This window comes from Myxocyprinus asiaticus, chromosome 9 (genome assembly GCF_019703515.2).
Source record: "Myxocyprinus asiaticus isolate MX2 ecotype Aquarium Trade chromosome 9, UBuf_Myxa_2, whole genome shotgun sequence".
In the NCBI taxonomy this organism is placed as follows: Eukaryota; Metazoa; Chordata; class Actinopteri; order Cypriniformes; family Catostomidae; genus Myxocyprinus; species Myxocyprinus asiaticus.
The window spans coordinates 277,481-300,100 of NC_059352.1; the positions used below are offsets into that span (position 1 = coordinate 277,481).

Consider the following 22,620-nt stretch of genomic DNA (forward strand, 5'->3'; position numbering starts at 1 on the left):
CATGGAAACTCTTCCTCAGCAGCTGTAATTGTGTGTTTACTTGAGTTCTAGTTCTGGTTAGATCACCTTGTACACACTTTCAGTCACATCTGAGCAGAAAACTGGCCGCACACACACACACACAATAAACAAAGTACATTACAGAACACTCCAAAGAGTGTTTCAAAAATTACATTTAAAACTTCCATTTACAACTTAAGCCAATTATTCACACTTTAAAAGAATAATAATTTGCATCATTATAATAATAACTGCTTGCATCACTTATATATTAAAATATAATATATAAACAATAAATTCAGGCAAATAAAACAGGACACTTCATCTATGTGCACTTCAACAGTTAATTCAGGATGGACCTCAAAGACATTTAATCATTAAATTGACAGTTCAATCGATATCCTCTACTTTTAAACATTGCCCATCAACATCCAATCAGTGTACTCGATTAATACATGACTTGTTTTAAACTTAATAACTAATATTGGCATTATATATTCATATAGTCAGAGGAGAAGTTATTTGTCTTGCTCACTGGGGGTCTAAAGACAAATGATGTTTTAAGGCACATTGTTCAATCGCACTTTCAATAAAACTGCTTTAAGATATTACAGACATTACAGCATCACTTCCTGTACAGCTGCTGTGTGTTGTGAAAAGAGATCATTTAAAAATAAATAATGTCTGGCTGACAACACAAGTTTCATCTTAAATATATCAAGTTCCAAAGATTCAACACTTTATAAACTTTTATAATTACATTGCTAGTTTTCTTTTGTGTATAACTTGAGAAAATGAGTATGTGTATAATTTATCCTTAGCTCCTCTCATAGTGTAAACCTGTATAACTGATCATTTCTTTAACATCATCATCATCATGAACTTCATTATTATTTGAATGATTTTAGTATAAGTTATAATGTATTATCAGATGGTTGTGAGTTTATGAGGGACTGACGGCTGGGATCATCGCAAAAATCCCCTTTGTGTCACACACTAAGAGCTGATAATAGGATCTGACGTACACTAACAAGTCAACTATAAAGAACAGCAGCGCTTTAACACTGCTCACATCAAAAATCATCTTGATCTTCCTCTGTATGAATCACACACATCCGCTGCACTGTTGGAGAAACTGCTGAATAAAATGTTCAAATCAAATGATTATTATGTCTCATTTTTCTGCTCATTGGCTGAAATCTTCACATGTGTTGATATAATCCTGCAGGTACATGTTAAATTCAGTCCAAACTATCAAACAGTACACTAAAAGCCTCCAATTAACATATAAAAACAACGAATCTGTGAGGTGAAGCGTGCCGTGATGTCCCAGGATTCCTCACCGCTGCTTTCCAGAGCAGATACTCAGTGACTGTGTGTGTGTGTAAAACTCCATGATCATGTTCCTGTCTCAACACTTCCTGTCTGTCTTCAGTGTTTCCCTCAACACCCCCCCCACCACCTGTCGCTCTGACACCTGCCGTCTCCCTGACTGACCTGCGTCTCCATGACAACATCATCCTCATCAGTCTGACTGTATTTAAAGCTGACAGACTGTCACAGCAGCTGCTCACGATCACCTGAATTAAACTCGTACTTCATACAAACATCAAAAGAAAACAATGAGGAATAACCCTTTTATTTAAAGAGAATGAAGCCTACTTTTATAGGACCATTAAGAAATATTTTTCATTGTGACATGATTCTGATGCCAATAAACACACCTCATTCTCATTACTGTAATATAGTCATTAAAACCAGACACAACAATTGATTCAATAAAATAATCAACATTTCAGTATTACATTACAGCAATGAGAGTTTGGGAGGTTTTTTCAGATATGTCTTCGTTAGATTCACCCAAAAGCATCTGCTAATTCAATCAAATGTAAATGTCAAACTATAAATGGATATTCAGCGTCTACGTGACGAAACTCAAAACATTCTCGTGGTTTTCATAGAAACTCGTCTCGAATCACCGTGAACATAAAGATTTGAAACGAAAGCGACTCATCGTGTCTGAACGCACCATGAAATGCGGCTGTGTGAGGATTCTCTTCAGTTCTTTTGCCTCCATGTTCTCTGAGTAACAGGAAATGGTGTCCAGGACCTGTGAGGGGACAGGCAGAGTTCAGTGGTGTGTATAAAGGGCTGAAGCTGTAGTAAAGAGAGAATTAAACGCACCTCTTTTGCTCTCTGAACGGCATCACTGGGAGGGTTTCTGATTTGAGGTGAAGATCTGCTGTTGATTTTATCATACAACTGAAACATCAAACATTGAAGAATGTCTGTTCAGAATACAGTGTGTGCTGTTGATCATGACACACTCAGAACACTCTGTAATGTTGTGTGTGAAGTGTGTGGTGACATTAGTGTGAAAACAATAACACAGCTCATTACTGCACTATACTTCAAACACCTTTATGACTCGGGCGGGGTCAGATATCTTATATTAACCTACATTTAATATAAAACCTCATGAATATCATACGATTTGAATGGGCCTTTTCTTTGGTCTCAGCAGTACTTGTGTTATTATGACTCGTGTGAAGATGTTTTAATAATGTCTCTGATTTAAAAGCTGATAGATTTGGTTAGTTCAATTCATCTTTCAAACAATGAACTGATTCAATGATTCGTTTGTGTCATGAATCCAGAAAGATCTCAGAAGTGTCTGTGCAGAATATTAAAACTTATTAACAAATGTTTGACATTACAATGTATTGTTATATTTGTGCATTTAAATGAAAATGATATTTTCTGTGAAAACAAGTAGACTTTTATTTTATCTACATTCAACATTTAATATTCCTGGACTAAACATGCTACTTGGTTAAAATGATGATTCCTCTTATATATATATATATATATATATATATAATCTATAATATATACCTTTCTTTTTAAATTTCTGAAACAAACTGATGCTTCTGTTCAATAAGGAAAAATGTAATTGATCAAAAACACTGCTAAAACTTTAGTCATGTTTTAAATTGTATTTCTTTTAATATTCATCATGGCAAAGCCCCATTTTCATTAGTCTTCAGTCTCCTAAAGAAAATAAAGTGTCAACTTATCCTTGATAAATAATTATAATGTGCTAATTTGATATTTAAGAAACATTTGTTATTATTAGAACAGTTGTGCTGAAATCACTTCTCTTACACTGAAGTCACTTTAGTTTTACAAATGACCGAAGAGAAACACGTGTTTCCTGAAGTTCATCAGTCTGTTGTTTCAGCTATTCAATATGAGAATCAGACGAGGACAGAGATGGAGTCTCAGGTCTTAAAATAAGAGCTTTAATGAACAGTACATGACAAACACAGGAGAAGATTCTTGGATGAATAATCTCGCATTTATTCCTAATATTATAAATGTCTTTACTGTAATTCTTGATCAGTTTAATGCATCCTTAGTAAACAGCAGCATCAATTTCTTTTAAAAAGAAAAATACATTACTGTTCTAAATGTTTTTAAAAAAAGAAGTGATGTATTTTGAAAAATATAAATATATATATATATATATATTTTGCTATCTCAGCCCAAATCCTGACCTCTCTCTGTACACCGAATGAATTACACTTGAATTTAATCTAATAATATACAAGTGTTTTGCTCCTCATTCTGCACAAATGTGTGCACTATTTACACACACACATGCATAAACACACACACACAGTTTGTGCAAACATCAGCAACATTCTGCCACTCTTCCCCACATTCATCAACACACAAACACTGAAGTGAATCAGAGTAAACAAGCCATTCGGTTCAGTTCTCTGGTGACTTTATCATTGTTGAAAGGTTCTGGGGTTTTATAGTTTGATGTGATTATGACTGATTATTAAAGGTCACTCGTCATTTGACTTCAGCAGGAGTTTTGAAGACGACACAATTGACTGACATCTAGACAGGTTGGCGAGTGTATCACTAAATGACTAATACACAATCAATTTCTGTCTGCTGTCAATCAAACACACTTCTTACAATGAAAATAATTCATTACAAGGACAAAAACATTTGAAGTTACACTTCTGGAGAATGAATAAATAAATAATGACAGAAGCTCATATAAATACACTGATGTCTTTAGAATGGATTGTCACGGTATAACACATTTTGCTGAGGGTTGAAATAATGTTTACTGTTCATTTGTTCACAGGAAGTGGTTTATTCAGTGAGCTGTATGTCACCCATAACACTATTTCCAGATAAAAAAAAAAATGTGCGCGCATGGACTCCAAGAAGATCTGCAATGTCAGCCAATTAGAACGGAACAGGTGACTTCAGCGGCTTTCGTGTGTGTGTCTGTTTGTGTGTGTGCATGTATGTATGTGTGTATGTGTGTGTGTGTGAGTGTGTATGTGTGTACTTAGCTATAGTTTGGAGACAAATTTGTACCCAGAAGTAAGCTAAATTGGACAAAACCTTCCTTTTGGGACGTCCTCATTTGAAAAAACAATTAATAAATAAATTAAATAATGGTTTTAATATTTTAAAATTCTAATAATGCAAAAAGTGTTTGTTGTGTGTGTGTGTGTGTGTGTGTGTTGTACTCACATCCAGCAGTGTGTGCAGATGTTGGTCCTGGAACACGCTGTGCAGGAAGTCCAGATCTTTCTCACTGCAGTCCGTTAATGCGTGAATCTCTTCTAGACTGTCCAGAACTTGAGACACGGCCCCTAAACACACACACACACACACACACACACACACACACACACACACACACACACACACACACACACACACAGCATCAGTGACAGCAGCTCACAATCACAGGAAGTATTAAACATGTATGTACATGAATATAGAAACAGACAGTGACATGATTCAAAAGTCTGAGAGTCTCAATGTGAACTCATTCTGTGTTCATGGAGGTGAAGCTACATGTGAATACACACGAGCATATGATGAGGTCATCAGACTGTTCACAGATCTTTCATTTATAACACACACACACACACACGGCTGATAGTGTCATTATTATTATTTTTTTTTCTCCCCAATTTGGAATGCCCAATTCCCAATGCGCTCTAAGTCCTCGTGGTGGTGTAGTGACTCGCCTCAATCCGGGTGGTGGAGGACGAATCTCAGCTGCCTCCATGTCTGAGACCGTCAATCCGCGCATCTTATCACGTGACTTGTTGAGCGCGTTACTGTGGAGACGTAGTGCGTGTGGAGGCTTCACACTATTCTCCGCGGCAACCATGCACAACTCACCACACGCCCCACCGAGAGCGAGAACCACATTATAGCGACCACGAGGAGGTTACCCCATGTGACTCTACCCTCCCTAGCAACCGGGCCAATTTGGTTGCTTAGGAGACCTGACTGGAGTCACTCAGCACACCCTGGATAGTGTCATTATTAATATCAGACATGAAATGAGAGGAAACAGATTCACAGATAGTTTTATTACATGTTGATTGTCATGAATTATGTTTAAGATGATCAAAGCATTCAGGATGGAGAGTGATGGACAGATGGTCTGAGGTGCATGCAGGAGAACAGATGAAGATGATGATGATGAAGGCTGTGAGAGATACCTACTTTCTGCAGCAAGCAATCCTAAGGTACAGCAGCATTAAAACAACCACAACAACACCATCAGTTTACACACACACATAATATTGTTCTCCTCTGAAAACACTAAAACTAATATTTTAGATCACTATGAACATTTTCCCAGCACTACATGTCATTTCTCAGATGTTGCTCCTTCATAGTTCATGAGACTTTATGGATTTCATTTAAGTCTCAGTTGTTTGTCATAAAACTCTTCAGGAGAATTAAAAATAGGCATAAGTCAATTTCTGACATACATTAAGAGAATAGAGCAATACAATTAGGGCTGGGTATTGATACAGATTTCCCAATTCTGATTCGTTTGATTCTGATTCATATATGTACAGGTGCATCTCAATAAATTAGAATGTTGTGGAAAAGTTCATTTATTTCAGTAATTCAACTCAAATTGTGAAACTCGTGTATTAAATAAATTCAATGCACACAGACTGAAGTAGTTTAAGTCTTTGGTTCTTTTAATTGTGATGATTTTGGCTCACATTTAACAAAAACCCACCAATTCACTATCTCAAAAAATTAGAATATGGTGACATGCCAATCAGCTAATCAACTCAAAACACCTGCAAAGGTTTCCTGAGCCTTCAAAATGGTCTCTCAGTTTGGTTCACTAGGCTACACAATCATGGGGAAGACTGCTGATCTGACAGTTGTCCAGAAGACAATCATTGACACCCTTCACAAGGAGGGTAAGCCACAAACATTCATTGCCAAAGAAGCTGGCTGTTCACAGAGTGCTGTATCCAAGCATGTTAACAGAAAGTTGAGTGGAAGGAAAAAGTGTGGAAGAAAAAGATGCACAACCAGCCGAGAGAACCGCAGCCTTATGAGGATTGTCAAGCAAAATCGATTCAAGAATTTGGGTGAACTTCACAAGGAATGGACTGAGGCTGGGGTCAAGGCATCAAGAGCCACCACACACAGACATGTCAAGGAATTTGGCTACAGTTGTCGTATTCCTCTTGTTAAGCCACTCCTGAACCACACACAACATCAGAGGCGTCTTACCTGGGCTAAGGAGAAGAAGAACTGGACTGTTGCCCAGTGGTCCAAAGTCCTCTTTTCAGATGAGAGCAAGTTTTGTATTTCATTTGGAAACCAAGGTCCTAGAGTCTGGAGGAAGGGTGGAGAAGCTCATAGCCCAAGTTGCTTGAAGTCCAGTGTTAAGTTTCCACAGTCTGTGATGATTTGGGGTGCAATGTCATCTGCTGGTGTTGGTCCATTGTGTTTTTTGAAAACCAAAGTCACTGCACCCGTTTACCAAGAAATTTTGGAGCACTTCATGCTTCCTTCTGCTGACCAGCTTTTTAAAGATGCTGATTTCATTTTCCAGCAGGATTTGGCACCTGCCCACACTGCCAAAAGCACCAAAAGTTGGTTAAATGACCATGGTGTTGGTGTGCTTGACTGGCCAGCAAACTCACCAGACCTGAACCCCATAGAGAATCTATGGGGTATTGTCAAGAGGAAAATGAGAAACAAGAGACCAAAAAATGCAGATGAGCTGAAGGCCACTGTCAAAGAAACCTGGGCTTCCATACCACCTCAGCAGTGCCACAAACTGATCACCTCCATGCCACGCCGAATTGAGGCAGTAATTAAAGCAAAAGGAGCCCCTACCAAGTATTGAGTACATATACAGTAAATGAACATACTTTCCAGAAGGCCAACAATTCACTAAAAATGTTTTTTTATTGGTCTTATGATGTATTCTAATTTTTTGAGATAGTGAATTGGTGGGTTTTTGTTAAATGTGAGTCAAAATCATCACAATTAAAAGAACCAAAGACTTAAACTACTTCAGTCTGTGTGCACTGAATTTATTTAATACACGAGTTTCACAATTTGAGTTGAATTACTGAAATAAATGAACTTTTCCACGACATTCTAATTTATTGAGATGCACCTGTATATTTCAGTTAAAATGCCCATTTTGCTTACATATGAAATGCATTATCTCTCAGCTAATGCTGTGAATTATACAAGGGGAACTTCTTACTTGGTAAAGATGAAAATATAAATTTTTACAAATTATACTGTTTCATTAGTTTTTTATAATTTTGGTCACACACATTTGTGTTACATGTTTATATGCTGTATTTACAAGTATTTACATATACAGTTGCAATCAAAATTATTCAACCCCCCTGACCAGCAATACATTCTGGTGATGTGAATTAAAACACATCAACTAAAACCTCAGTATACAGTCAAAGTAAGTTTTTAATACACATTTGAGTGATTCTGAGATCAGAGAGTTCGGTTTACCCAAATGTTAAAATAAAAAATAACTAATTCTCTCCACAAATGTCATGTCAAAAATATTCAACCCCCAAAGTCAATCATTTGTGGAGCATCCTTTATCCTTAATAACAGCAAATAAATGTTTCAGGTAAGTGTTCTCAGGTTTCGGACACTTTACACATTTCTCATGAGCAAAAGCTTCCAGCTCATTGACATTCTTTGGTTTCTGTGCTGCCACTGTTTCCTTGAAATCCCAACAAAGTTTTGCAATGGGATTTTAATGATGGACTGAAAGAGCCATTAAAGGACATTCCACGACCTATCCCTGAACCAGATTTTGGACAACTTGGATGTATCCTTGGTGTTATTGTCTTGCTGGAAAGTCCAGTGATCACCGAGCTTCAATTTACACACTGAAGGCATCACATTTTTCATGCCAAAATGGCCTGATACCTGAAAGAATCCATGGCGTCAGTCACATAGTCAGGATAGCCGTTTCCTGCAGCCGCAAACACCCCCATAACAGGACTGACCCACCTCCATGCTTGACTGTGGGGATGGTGTCGTTCTTGTCATCACCTTGTCATCTTACTCCAGACGTACTGCTGACCCATGGGTGTAAAACTCATTTTCAGTGTCATACGTCTATAAAACCTTCCTCCAGGACTCCACAGGTCTTTCCTAATTACTTCCTGAATATTCAAGTCAACATTTCCCTTGGTGAAGTTTTGCTTTCTTCCACACCCCAAGAAGGTTGCTGTTGTACCATATTTAAAAAATGTATGAATGTTGCTGCCAGCTTTGTCTATTGGAAACTGAAGTGTCTTGGAAATGTACTTTTAGCCATGACCTTTCTTGTGTAATGAAATAATCTCCTCGATTAGCTTTTGAGACAGATTATTTTTAATTGCATTTTTTTTGCATAGAAATACATTTTTGCTTACAACACTAAACTTACATTTTGAAACTTAAATAAGTGCCATTGCAGATTGATGACTTAATTTTGTTTTACAACAATTAGTTGTGTGGCCTTATATATTTAAGAAACAGCTACATGCAATAGGGGTTGAATAATGATGACACGGCTGTATTTTTAAAAAATCCTGCTATTTAGAAATATTAGGTTATACAGTCACACTATGACTCTGAATGTGTCACTCAACTGATATCTTACTTAGCTGTCATCAGAAAATCTTACCTTTGTAAATCCTTACTGTCTTGGGGGGGTTGAATAATTTCGATTGCAACTGTACATACAGTATTAACGAGTGTGGAGTCGAATGGCCTTTTTAGCACATCCATGTGTGTTTAGAATTAAATGTTTATTTATTTATTTTGATCAATAACTGACAGTAAAGAACAGAAAGGATATTTAAAGAGACATTATTCAATGACAAATGGATTGTGTGGATCTCATCTTTGAACACACAAACATTTATGCTCACCACAAAGAGAAAGGAACTTCTTCACCACTATATTACTCAATAACTGCTGAGTGAAATCTCAATATTTACCAGCCAGTGGAGAATCACAGACATATTTAGTCATGGAGCATATACAAGTGATTTATTATAAATCGTTCAAATATAGATTGCAATGCATTAGAAAATCTATATTTTTTACACCCCTATAGAAAATAAATACATGTGGATAGTATAGCTCAGATCATTTGCTCTTGGGAGAATTTGATGAGAAATACATGAGTTCATATTGAGATCTGAGAACAGTTTGAGACATTGTTGAGATCTCTTCTGAAACTCAAGAAGAGACACATGTGAGATTACTGGAGAAGCAGGAGATGTCAGCTAAAGTCTCTATTTGCTCTCAGTTAATCTCAATGCAGTCTAGGAGAAACAAAGAGATCTCATGTGTGATTTTTGTTCATATATAAAATGAGAAACACATATTATGGATTCATAAATACTGTAGCTGCTAAGATTTTCTTGACCAACTCCAAATGTAAAAATAAATATTAAATAGATCATTCTGTTCAGTTTTGATAAGAATAAAAGATGTCGTTATTCTTGAGACAAATTATTTCAAAATCGTTCAGTGATGTAATGCATCACTTGTGTCAGAAATCAAATCTTCTGCTGTGATTAATGTTCCTGTTATTATTCATAATGTACAGGTTTATTTGAGGTGTTGTGGAGGGTATTTTTCAGGAGTCATTCTGCAGATTCTGTCTTACACTGCTTTAATAAAAAGTTTAGCAGTCAAAATTTCAGTCATCACACTGTTGTTGGATGTCGTGTGCTACATGTTGTGCCGCAATATTTATAATCTAATAGTTCTGCACTTTTGAATGTGGAGCAAGTATCAGTCTGTTACACTGAAGAGAGTCATTCGGAGTCCACATAAGCACTTCTGTGCTGCTCTGTATTGGAGCTTTTCTTGTTTTTTACTTTATCATTTTGAGTGACAAGAGGTTATAGTGATTTAGTCAACTTATTTGCTGAATATATGTTAGTTACCCTGTTAAAGGGCTGTGCTTACCATCTGTATACCTGATAGGGCTGGGTGATATGTAAAAAATAATTTAGTGATAATTGCCTTAAACATAGCGATATCCGATTACATCATCAACCCACCTGCCGAGGGTCTGTGAATTTTTTTGCTAAACTGTTTTGCTTTAAAAATGTAATTCATTTATTGAAACACAAAAAAATTAAAAGACATTTCTAAATTCAAATTGCACTTTAAACGAAAAAAGCAATAAAATAAAGTGATCAAAAAAAATCTTATTTAAATCCTGTTGAAACGTAACCAAACTTGGTATAAGTAGTCAAGAGGACATTTTGAAGATGTATGCAAAGTATTGTACAATTGCACCACTAGGGGGCGCTACAACTAAAACAACTGTCGTAACTTTGCAGCCGATTGAGTGACAAAGTTCAAATTAAACATGCATCTTCTTTGGTTCGAGTGCTAAAATATTCGTAAAAAATCAATTCAACAAATCAACAAATATGGCCGCCAGCGGCCAATCAAATTTTAGCACCTAATACCTCACACTGGGAATGGCCGACGGTCAAAAAACATACTGTACACAAGCAGGGTGTCTACACAAAGCGGTATATAACATTTTGTGACAATCAGCCACACGGTGGCACTATAATTAGCTAATTCACGTTTTTGCGAATATCTTCGGAACGGTATAAGCTAGAATAAAATTCTAAAGCTTTTCTGAATCCATTAGTGCCCCCAAATGATATGGTCACATGAATTTCCATTTCCACAACAAACATTTTCTACTTTTTCGAACTCGTCCTAGGCCATTTGACCGATTCGCACGAAACTTGGTATACATCATCTACTCACCCTCCTGACAAAACGTTGTTGTGTCACATTGTTCAGAGGTTAAAAATACATATATTTGGGCCATGGCATGTGATGACTAATTAGCCTTTATCCTTTATCTTGTGATCACAATTTTCAAACTTAACACAATTTTGAACACATGGACAAGAGAACATTCTGAGGTAACATGCAAAGTTTCGTTCATTTTTGATGCTAGAAAATCATAATTTTTCAACTGTGCTCAAAGCAACTGAAATGTCACATCAAAACAGCTGCGTCCATAGCATTCGCTGGATCTTTTCTGTCAAATTTGATTATTTTGGTCATCTCGCCTATGTGCTTGGCCCCCGACAATCGGCGCTTGTGGCTATATTTATTATTATCATTATTAGGGCCCAAGCACTGAAAGTGCGGAGGCCCTATTGTTCTTCTAAGGATTATTAGGGGTTCAAGCCTGAAGGGCTGAAACCCTATTGTTTTTGTTAGGATTATTATTATTATTCTCCCCTAAAACTGATCGTGCAGACCAAACCATAAGGCCTAGAGACATGCAACTTTGGGGAATGGTAGTACTCACAACATTTAGACATACGCATGTTCTCACCCCGATCGGCCTAAAGGTGGCACTATAACAAAAGGCAAAGCATTTTGGGCCATAACTCCACAACCGTAAGGGCTAGAATCAAATTATTTTTACTTCTGAATCTTTGAGTCAAGCCCTACAAAACGTATACACTACCGGTCAAAAGTTTTGAAACACTCATTCTTTATTATAATTATTATATATATATATATATTCTTTTCACATTTTATAATAATAGTAAAGTCATTAAAACTATGGAATAACATAAATGGAACTATGGGAATTATGTTGTGACTAAACAAAATCCAAAATAAATCATAAATGTGTTATATTTTAGCATCTTCAAAGTAGTCACCCTTTGTCTAGAATTTGCAGACATGTACTCTTGACATTTTCTCAACCAACTTCTTGAGGTATCACCCTGGGATGCTTTTTAAACAGTATTGAAGAAGTTCCCATCTATGTTGGGCACTTATTGGCTGCTTTTCTTTATTATTTGGTCCAAGTCATCCATTTCAAATACTTTTATTTTTTTTAATTAAATTTTAGTTTTATAATGAAATAAATTAATATGGTGACACAATTATATTTTTGTCTACAAAACTAATTTCAAACATTTAAGCATACACCTTCAGATCAAAAGATTTTTAAGATCATGAGAAACATTTCAGTCAAGTGTTTCAAAACTTTTTGACAGGTAGTGTACATCCGATTTCATTTCCATCTATAATTTTTTCCACCATTTAGAATTTTTTGAAAAACCTACTTTTTCAAACTCCTCCTAGACAGTTAATTCAACCGGCACGAAATTTGTTATACATCATCTACAGACCATCCAGACAAAAATGTATCAAAAGAATTTCAATACATGAAATCGTTCCGAAGATATTAATGATAAAATTCCTTCAGTTTAACGCAATTTTAGTAATTGATCAATACCTACTCAACGCAAACTCCAAACTTAACCAAACCCCGTATAAACAGTCAACAGGACGTTTAGAAGATGTCAGCAAAGTTTCGTACAATTCCGCCACTAGGGGGCACTACAACTAAAAGACTATCATAATTCGCAGCCGATTGAGCGGCAAAGCTCAAATTAAAATATGCATCTTCTTTGGTTCAAATGCTAACACATTCTTAAAAAATCAATTTGACAAATGAACAAAAATAGCCACCAACAGCCAATCAAATTTCAGCACCTTATAACTCGTATTGAGAATGGCCAAAGGTTATGGAAATTACTGTACACAAGCAGGGTGTCAACTCGAAGCCACTTATCAAATTTTGTGACAACTGGCCACACAGTGGTGCAATAATTAGCTAATTTGCGTTTTTGCTAATAACTCTGGAACGGTATAGGCTACAATAACATTTTTAGCTTCTCTGAATCCACCAGTGCCCCCAAATCATGTGGTCACTTGAATTTCCATTTCCACAATAAGTGTTTTCTACAATTTTGATTTATTTGAAAAACCTACTTTTTCAAACTCGTCCTAGGCCATTTGCCCGATTCGCACCAAACTTGGTATACGTCATCTACAGACCCTTCTGACAAAAAGATATCAAAAGAATTATATGTCGAATCGTTTCGAAAATATAAGCAAATATGTTTTGGGGTGTGTCCTACTATGACTAATTAGCCTTTATCTTGTGAGCACAATTTTCAAACTTCACAAAACTTTGTACACATAAACAAGAGAACACTCTGAGGTAACATGCCAAGTTTCGTTCATTTTTTTATGCTAGAGGGCACTACAACTTAAGAAAATCCAAAAAAAGAAAAAAAGAAAAGTGTGCAACTGTGCTCAAAGCAGTTTAATTAACTCCAGAACCAGGATACACATATATATATATATATATATTTATTTATTTATTTTTATTTTATTTTTTATGTGAATCCATCAGTGCCTAAAAATCATTTGGTTACATGAATTTCCATTTCCAAAAAAAAAAAAAACTGATTTTATTGAAAAACCTACTTTTTTCAAACTCAATCTAGGCTGTTAGCCCGATTTGCATGAAACTCCGTATACATTATCTTACATACATTCCTGACAAAAAGATCAAAATCATTTTGATAATTCAAACAGTAGCCAATAGGTTTTTGCATGTGGCCTGTTATGAATAATTGACCCATATCTTGTGAGCAAATTTTTTTAAACTTAACAAAACTTAATATTCATGCACAAAAGAACATTTTGAGGTGACATGCAAAATTTCAACAATTTGGCATGGCTTTAACATAAGAAATACCTCATTTCTCAATTGTATTTCAGGCGATAGGCTGAAAAGGCTGTTGTACTATCTGTCTACCAGAGGGAGTCAGGCGACTATAAATCATTCAAAGAGTCATCAAAGAGTAATAAAAGGTCGACTAAGAGTGCATCAACCAGGATTAAATTTAGATTAAATCAACGTATATCTGATAATTCTGTTGCACCAAACTTTAAACTTTGTTAAAAAATTAATCATGGTTACATTTAAATCATCGTTTTGATCTTTATTTAAATTTCACAGTAAATCTGAACTAAATTTATTCCTGTTGTTCCAATACTTTAAACTCTGATTTATTTATTTTTTGGGGGGGGATCTTTCCCCTTTTTCTCCCAATTTGGAATGCCCAATTCCCAATGCACTCTAAGTCCACGTGGTCGCACAGCGATTCGCCTCAGTCCGGGTGGCGGAGGATGAATCCCAGTTGCCTCCGCGTCTGAGACAGTCAACCTGCGCATCTTATCATGTGGCTTGTTGAGCGCGTTGCCACGGAGACATAGCATGTGTGGAGGCTTCATGCCATCCACCACGGCAACCACGCTCAATTCACCATGCACCCCACCGAGAACAAACCACATTATAGCGACCACGAGGAGGTTACCCCATGTGACTCTACCCTCCCTAGCAACCAGGCCAGTTTGGTTGCTTAGGAGACCAGGCTGGAGTCACTCAGCACGCCCTGGGATTCAAACTAGCGAACTAGCAAACTCCAGGGGTGGTCGCCAGCGTATTTTACCACTGAGCTGCCCAGGCCCCCAGTAAACTCTGATTTAAATCTCAGATATGGATTAACTTTAAACTTGCCGCTGAGGTGGTTTAAATATTAAATTGACCTACAAATAAACATGAATGACTCTGTAAGAGAACAGTGAATATGCCGTCAGCCCTCTGAGAGACATTTACCATATTATTATTATTTATATTTATTATGGCCCGAAATCTTAGGCTATCAGCTGCAATGTATGCTTTCAAATCCGGGGTGCGAGTGCAATGGCTTCTATTGGTTTTGGCATGATTAACACTCCCCTGTATGCCGGGACACAGGACAAAGACAGTTCTCTTGAGGAGAAGTGTGAAAAAGTGCTAATACAGCATTTAAGGAGAGCAGTTAAAAGCAACAGGTGATCGTCACTTGTAACTGCACATAGAGATGAAGTTATCAAATGTATTATGTTATTATGGGATTACCATCCCTTTCCTTTATGTCTGACTGTGGCAAATCAAATGCTTGAAAAGTCTGAAGCAGTCACAACATTTCCAAATATACAGCAGCTGTTTGTATAATATACGTATTAACAGTGTATCCTTTTAAACATTCGCGGTACCACAGACAGCACACATACATCACAGCTCGCATTTATACAAAGAATCCCTAACATTCACTTAAAATCCCCATTAGTTGTGTAATAAAATGTGATTAGAATTTGAAGTGTTATTAATACAGTAGGAGAGAGCGGGGCACAAACTAACACATCTGATCTAATTAAAAAGCCTAGAAGATAAACTAAATATTCATGTCAATAAAAGCCATTTATTAACTTTACAATAATTTTGACACTTGACAATAAATACACAACAAAGCCACAGCACTGACCGAAATAATGCATGGACTGATGACAAAACACACACACACAATTCACAAAGGTGAATTATGTAAATTACATATCTGACTGCATGGAACTGCATATAGTTTTTCGGAATTGGGGCACACTGTAACGCAGTGTTACATCGTGCCCCATCGGTGCAACTGGGATTTAAATCTGGCTGGTCACTTCTGCTGGCTATCTGAGAATTAAAAGACTATGTAAGATGCTAGCTAAAAGATTGGAGATTAAAATGATACCGTTTGCCTCATTTTAAATAAACAGTAAAAACAGAGATGAAAATTGACTCATGTGAATTAAATGAAGTTTTTTAAATTTTTCCGCAATTGTTTTATCTACACAGTGTTGATATGGCAACAAGTAAACAAATGAAGTTGCGTCTCACCAGCGTGTGGAAACGTTTAAACCATGTGTGTGACAACTATCCCCACGTTAGTTTGTGCCCCGCGCTCCCCAAGGCTACGAATCTGAAAATGGCAATATATGCTGAACACTTGTATGCTGAAAGTAAGTGCTCATACGTGATTTACTGATATAAAAACACAGGAAGTGTGGCACTTACAACAGACTTTGAAAAAGTTCTCTTACATTTAACCAAATTGCTTAAATTGTTTAGACACTGCTGATGGAAAATTTTGAAGGGATGATTGATAGCTTTAATAGTGTTGTCATGGCAATGGATTAAATTACATGAAGCTGTAGTCAAACTGGAATGGTGGCATAAATCTATTACTCATTGTATGATTAGGGTCCAAGTTTACATTAATGTTGAGTTGTTGCTGTGTCCATCATGCTTTGTTTTCCAAAAGCCACCAAGTGGAAATGGACCCATGGTGCTTGGGCCCGTCATTGCTGCTTGCAGCTATATTTACACATTAATATCCTTAACACTAAGTAAGCCAGTGTCACTACTACATAAACGAAGTAATATCAAGTCGGAAGGTCTGTGGCAATTCCCAGCACTGTAGTACTGGCCATATCCACAATAAAATAAACATTACACGTTGATCATATAAATACACTAAATGCTGAAGTCATGAGGTCATTTCAGTGTGAAAATCTCAGAAAATACCACAGCATTGAGATGAGAGTGTGTTGATACGGTCTTTCATTCTGCAGTTTGGCTTTAACATGCGCTGAGCACTGCAATATGGAGAATGAGGGAGCGAAAGTAGCGGATGACAAGACAACGAGCCCCCTACCCGGAAACAGGAAGTGAAAGTCTGGTTTGACTTCCTCTGAATGTGACCAGCTGATGACAGCCGCAAAAATTCTCCTTACATCAGACAAATACACAAGCAATGTGCTATGAAAGTTACAGCATTTGCAACCAGTGCTGAAGTAGAAATGAGGAAACGAGCCGTGGGGTAGTGGTGCCGTTGAGGGTTCCATCTTAATCAAATGAGTTTAATCTCTGTATGTAAACAGCATGAGCTAAACATCAGTCCTGTTTCACATATACTGCAGAAAAACACATTGAGATCTCAGACTGACAGTGTTTGTGCGGCTCTTTTTGTTATTTTGACTAGTTGTCATTTTCTGCAAATAAATGCTCTAAATGACAATATTTACATTTGGAACTTGGGAGAAATGTTGTCAGTACTTTATAGAATAAAACAATTTTTTTTATTTTACTCAAACACATACCTATAAATAGTAAATCCAGAGAAACTGATAATTTTGCAGTGGTCTCTTAATTTTTTCCAGAGCTGTATATGAATATATATATATATATCTGACATGTGTCACTTTAAGCATTATTAGTTCAAAAGACTTAAACTTATATCCTGTCCTCTGAGTAACACTAAAAACTTCACTGTAAATTGTAGCAACACCTCCTCAACCCTTCAAACGAGACTCATGTTTATAACAATAAACTGGGGGAGTAGATTCATTTAAACTAATATATTCATCCAGTTTAAGACAGGTGTCAGTCAAACAGAGCACATCCAAACTATGATCTGTAATAATTTCATTTATCTGCTTTCAGTGGTGGCTCAGTGGTTAAGGCTCTGGGTTACTGATCAGAAGGTCAGGGGTTCAAGCCCCAGCACCGCCAAGATGCCACTGTTGGGCCCTTGAGCAAGGCCCTTGACCCTATCTACTCCAGGGGCGCTGTATCATGGCTGACCCTGCACTCTGACCCCAGCTTAGCTGGGATATGTGGAAAAAGAAGAATTTCACTGTATATGTGCAAATGTATAATGTGTGATAAATAAAGAAAATTATAATTATTATTAATTATAGATCTAATGTTTAGTAGCCCAACCTTTATATGATATTTATCTTCAATTATTATTATTTATTCATTTTTTTTTTTTCAAGTTTTACCTTAATAAGATTTTTTCTAAATGATTTAGTGAGAGTTTTGTGTTTGGTAGTTCGGGGAACAGACTGAGTCTCTATATGATATTTAGGTGATACAGTCTCTATGTGTTGTAGTTTATGTGACCTGTGTGACATCTCAAGGCAGCTAGCAGACATTCGGATTAACCTGCTTCCTGACCTGGGCCCCAGTTAGTCAAATACTTTCATTATTAAGACTATGAGCCAAATTACTAGAGAGGAGAGTGGCACCTTTCCTGGAGGGATGGAGTCCGTCTCTCTTTAGCAAGTCATGTCTACCCCAAAAACTCTTCCAATTGTCCAATAAATCCTATGCTATTCTCCAGACACCACTCAGACATCCAGCCGTTCAGTGACACTAATCTACTATAAACCTCATCACCACGATGAGCAGGGAGGGGTCGAGAGCTTATTACAGTGTCTGATATCGTTTTTGCAAGTTCACACACCTCTTTAACATTATCTCTAGTGATCTCCAACTGGCGAAGCCGGACATCGTTAGTGCTGACATGAACGACAATTTTACAAAATCTTCATTTAGCATTAGCTAGCACTTGTAAATTTGATCTGATGTCAGATGCTCGAGCCCTGGAAAGTCATTTAACAATGTTGGCTGGAGTCTCTATTTCCACATTCCTTACAATAGAATCACCAATTATTTGGGTTCTTTCAACATGATTCTCAGTGGGTGCATCACTGAGTGGGGAGAATTGATTGGAGACCCTATCAGGAACGGGAGAGCGGTGTCGCTTTGCTGAGCGAATATGCCGCTGAGACGTCACCCAAACGACCTGCTGCAGAGGCTCTACAGCCGGAACCAAAGTGTGTGTGTTGCTCACTGTACTATCCGCATCCGAAACAGTATCTACCGGCTTCTCTTTCTCACTGACCTCCACTAGTGTTCGGATGTGTGTCTCTAACTCATTAACCTTCTTCATCAGCTTGACTAATTCCTTACATTTATCACATGTGAATACCTCACTGCTGACGGAAGAAGCTTTAGTAAACATGTGGCATACAATGCAGGAAGAAATAACATGAGTGGATGTCATGACTTACCGCAATTGTTTGTTGCTGTTGTTGTGGTTGTTCTTGAGTGGCAAGGGTTTGAGATTGATATGGTTCGATGTGGTTCCTAATCAGCAGATGTTTGAGATTGATGCAATAATCCGTGTAAAACACAGTGGAGAAAACAAATGCACACAGTCGAGACGCGAGATGTAGACAAGCAGAAAAAAGAAAAAAAGAGAGAAAGGGGTGCGCGTGGTAAAATACACACAGTTGAAACAGTAGAAAAGCAGAAAAACACAAAGCACGCGGTATAATGGCAAAGGATAAAACAATGAACGTGAATAAGCAAGAATAAGCAATGCTAAGCAGGCTAGCACACTACAAACACAGACTCGTGCAGCGTGAAGGTACCACGTTCATCTGTACAAACAATAGTACACAAGTATAAACACCATGGGACCACACAGCCATCATACCGCTCAGGAAGGAGATGCATTCTGTCTCCTAGAGATGAACGTAGTTTGGTAAGAAAAGTGCAAATCAACCCCAGAACAACAGCAAAGGACCTTGTGAAGATGCTGGAGAAAACAGGTAGACAAGTATCTATATCCACAGTAAAACGAGTCCTATATCAACATAACCTGAAACACTGCTCAGCAAGGAAGAAGCCACTGCTCCAAAACCACCATAAAAAAGCCAGACTACAGTTTACAAGTGCACATGGGGACAAAGATCTTACTTTTTGGAGAAATGTCCTCTGGTCTAATGAAACAAATATTTAACTGTTTGGCCATAATGACCATCGTTATGTTTGGAGGAAAAAGGGTGAGGCTTGCAAGCTGAAGAACACCATCCCAACCGTGAAGCATGGGGGTGGCAGCATCATGTTGTGGGGGTGCTTTACTGCAGGAGGGACTGGTGCACTTCACAAAATAGATGACATCATGAGGAAGGAAAATTATGAGGATATATTGAAGCAACATCTCAAGACATCAGACAGGAAGTTAAAGCTCGGTCGTAAATGGGTCTTCCAAATGGACAATGACCCCAAGCATACCTCCAAAGTTGTGGCAAAATGGCTTAAGGACAACAAAGTCAAGGTATTGGAGTGTCCATCACAAAGCCCTGACCTCAATCTGATAGAAAATTTGTGGGCAGAACTGAAAAAGTGTGTGCGAGCAAGGAGGCCTACAAACCTGACTCAGTTACACCAGTTCTGTCTGGAGGAATGGGACAAAATTCCAGCAACTAAGGATACCCAAAACATTTGACCCAAGTTAAACAATTTAAAGGCAATGCTCCCAAATACTAACAAAGTGTATGTAAACTTCTGACCCACTGGGAATGTGATGAAAGAAATAAAAGCTGAAATAAATCATTCTCTCTACTATTATTCTGACATTTCACATTCTTAAAATAAAGTAGTGATCCTAACTGACCTAAGACAGGGAATGTTTTCTACGATTAAATGTCAGGAATTGTGAAAAACTGAGTTTAAATGTATTTGGCTAAGAGTGTATGTAAACTTCTGTCTTCAACTGTGTATATATACAGTTGTGCTCAAATGTTTGCATACCCTGGCAGAAATTGTGAAATTGTGGCATTGATTTTGAATATATGACTGATCATGTCTTTTATTTAAGGATAGTGATCATATGAAGTCATTTATTATCACATAGTTGTTTGGCTCCTTTTTAAATCATAATGATAACAGAAATCACCCAAATGGCCCTGATCAAAAGTTTACATACCCTTGAATGTTTGGCCTGGTTACAGACACACAAGGTGACACACACAGGTTTAAATGGCAATTAAAGGTTAATTTCCCACACTTGTGGCTTTTAAAATTGCAATTAGTGTCTGTGTATAAATAGTCAATGAGTTTGTTAGCTCTCACGTGGATGCACTGAGCAGGCTAGATACTGAGCCATGGGTAGCAGAAAAGAACTGTCAGAAGACCTGCGTAACAAGGTAATGGAACTTTATAAAGATGGAAAAGGATATAAAAAGATATCCAAAGCCTTGAAAATGCCAGTCAGTACTGTTCAATCACTTATTAAGAAGTGGATAATTCGGGGATCTCTTGATACCAAGCCAAGGTCAGGTAGACCAAGAAAGATTTCAGACACAACTGCCAGAAGAATTGTTCAGGATACAAAGAAAAACCCACAGGTAACCTCGGGAGAAATACAGGCTGCTCTGGAAAAAGACGGTGTGGTTGTTTCAAGGAGCACAATACGACGATACTTGAACAAAAATGAGCTGCATGGTCGAGTTGCCAGAAAGAAGCCTTTACTGCGCCAATGCCACAAAAAAGCCCGGTTACAATATGCCCGACAACACCTTGACACGCCTCACAGCTTCTGGCACACTGTAATTTGGAGTGACGAGACCAAAATAGAGCTTTATGGTCACAACCATAAGTGCTATGTTTGGAGAGGGGTCAACAAGGCCTATAGTGAAAAGAATACCATCCCCACTGTGAAGCATGGTGGTGGCTCACTGATGTTTGGGGGGTGTGAGCTCTAAAGGCACGGGGAATCTTGTGAAAATTGATGGCAAGATGAATGCAGCATGTTATCAGAAAATACTGGCAGACAATTTGCATTCTTCTGCACGAAAGCTGCGCATGGGACGCTCTTGGACTTTCCAGCATGACAATGACCCTAAACACAAGGCCAAGTTAACCCTCCAGTGGTTACAGCAGAAAAAGGTGAAGGTTCTGGAGTGGCCATCACAGTCTCCTGACCTTAATATCATCGAGCCACTCTGGGGAGATCTCAAACGTGCAGTTCATGCAAGACGACCAAAGACTTTGCATGACCTGGAGGCATTTTGCCAAGACAAATGGGCAGCTATACCATCTGCAAGAATTTGGGGCCTCATAGACAACTATTACAAAAGACTGCACGCTGTCATTGATGCTAAAGGGGGCAATACACAGTATTAAGAACTAAGGGTATGCAGACTTTTGAACAGGGGTCATTTCATGTTTTTCTTTGTTGCCATGTTTTGTTTTATGATTGTGTCATTCTGTTATAACCTACAGTTGAATATGAATCCCATAAGAAATAAAAGAAATGTGTTTTGCCTGCTCACTCATGTTTTCTTTTACCAATTCTCCAAGGGTATGCAAACTTTTGAGCACAACTGTATATATAGTGTATATATTTGTTCAGGAGAAAACTATTGACAATTATTACAAACTTAATTGTGAAATCAAATGTACATAAGGAGGCCGACTGCATCTACATCCAAAGGGTCATTAATTTATATGGAGCCCTAAACTGTTTAAATCATCTGGATTCGGTCAGATTTCATATTGCTTCATAAAAAATTGTGTTGATAAAGAGATCTGCAGTGACTTTTCAGCATCAGTGTATGGGTTTTGCTGTTCATGTCTTCATGTAGTAAATCTAAGAGAATGAATGAATGACCATTCAAATCTAAGACCATTAGGACCTTTGGCTTATGATTAATTGTCATACAAATAATTGCAATTAAGACAAGTAACTGTCATACAAACTGTCATACTTCTTAAGGTGTAGGTGTGCTTCATACACATCATTCAACTTTATATCATACAATAAAATAGGGATATATGGCTTCCTTTAAGGCTTTAAAAACTTGGAAAATATTGCACAGGGATAGAATTAAATGGAAATATTT

General features: G+C 37.4%; 1 protein-coding gene and 1 long non-coding RNA gene across 6 annotated transcripts in view; one reads left to right on the top strand and one right to left on the bottom strand.

Annotated features, from left to right (window-relative positions):
• Positions 1-22,620, top strand: part of LOC127445800 (uncharacterized) — a 113,396-nt gene that overhangs the window by 38,491 nt on the left and 52,285 nt on the right. The window lies entirely within an intron of this gene.
• The window catches only part of caskb (calcium/calmodulin-dependent serine protein kinase b), an 80,536-nt gene that overhangs the window by 16,779 nt on the left and 41,137 nt on the right, over positions 1-22,620 (bottom strand). For 3 of the 5 annotated variants that reach the window (XM_051706076.1, XM_051706072.1, XM_051706075.1), the window contains exons 11-14: positions 5,557-5,574; positions 4,564-4,685; positions 2,185-2,262; positions 2,030-2,110 (exon numbers count right to left, since the gene is read on the bottom strand). In XM_051706076.1, the coding sequence (XP_051562036.1) occupies positions 2,030-2,110; positions 2,185-2,262; positions 4,564-4,685; positions 5,557-5,574 (299 nt within the window). The remainder of the gene's footprint in view (positions 1-2,029; positions 2,111-2,184; positions 2,263-4,563; positions 4,686-5,556; positions 5,575-22,620) is intronic. The other 2 variants (XM_051706073.1, XM_051706077.1) reach the window with 1 other exon arrangement.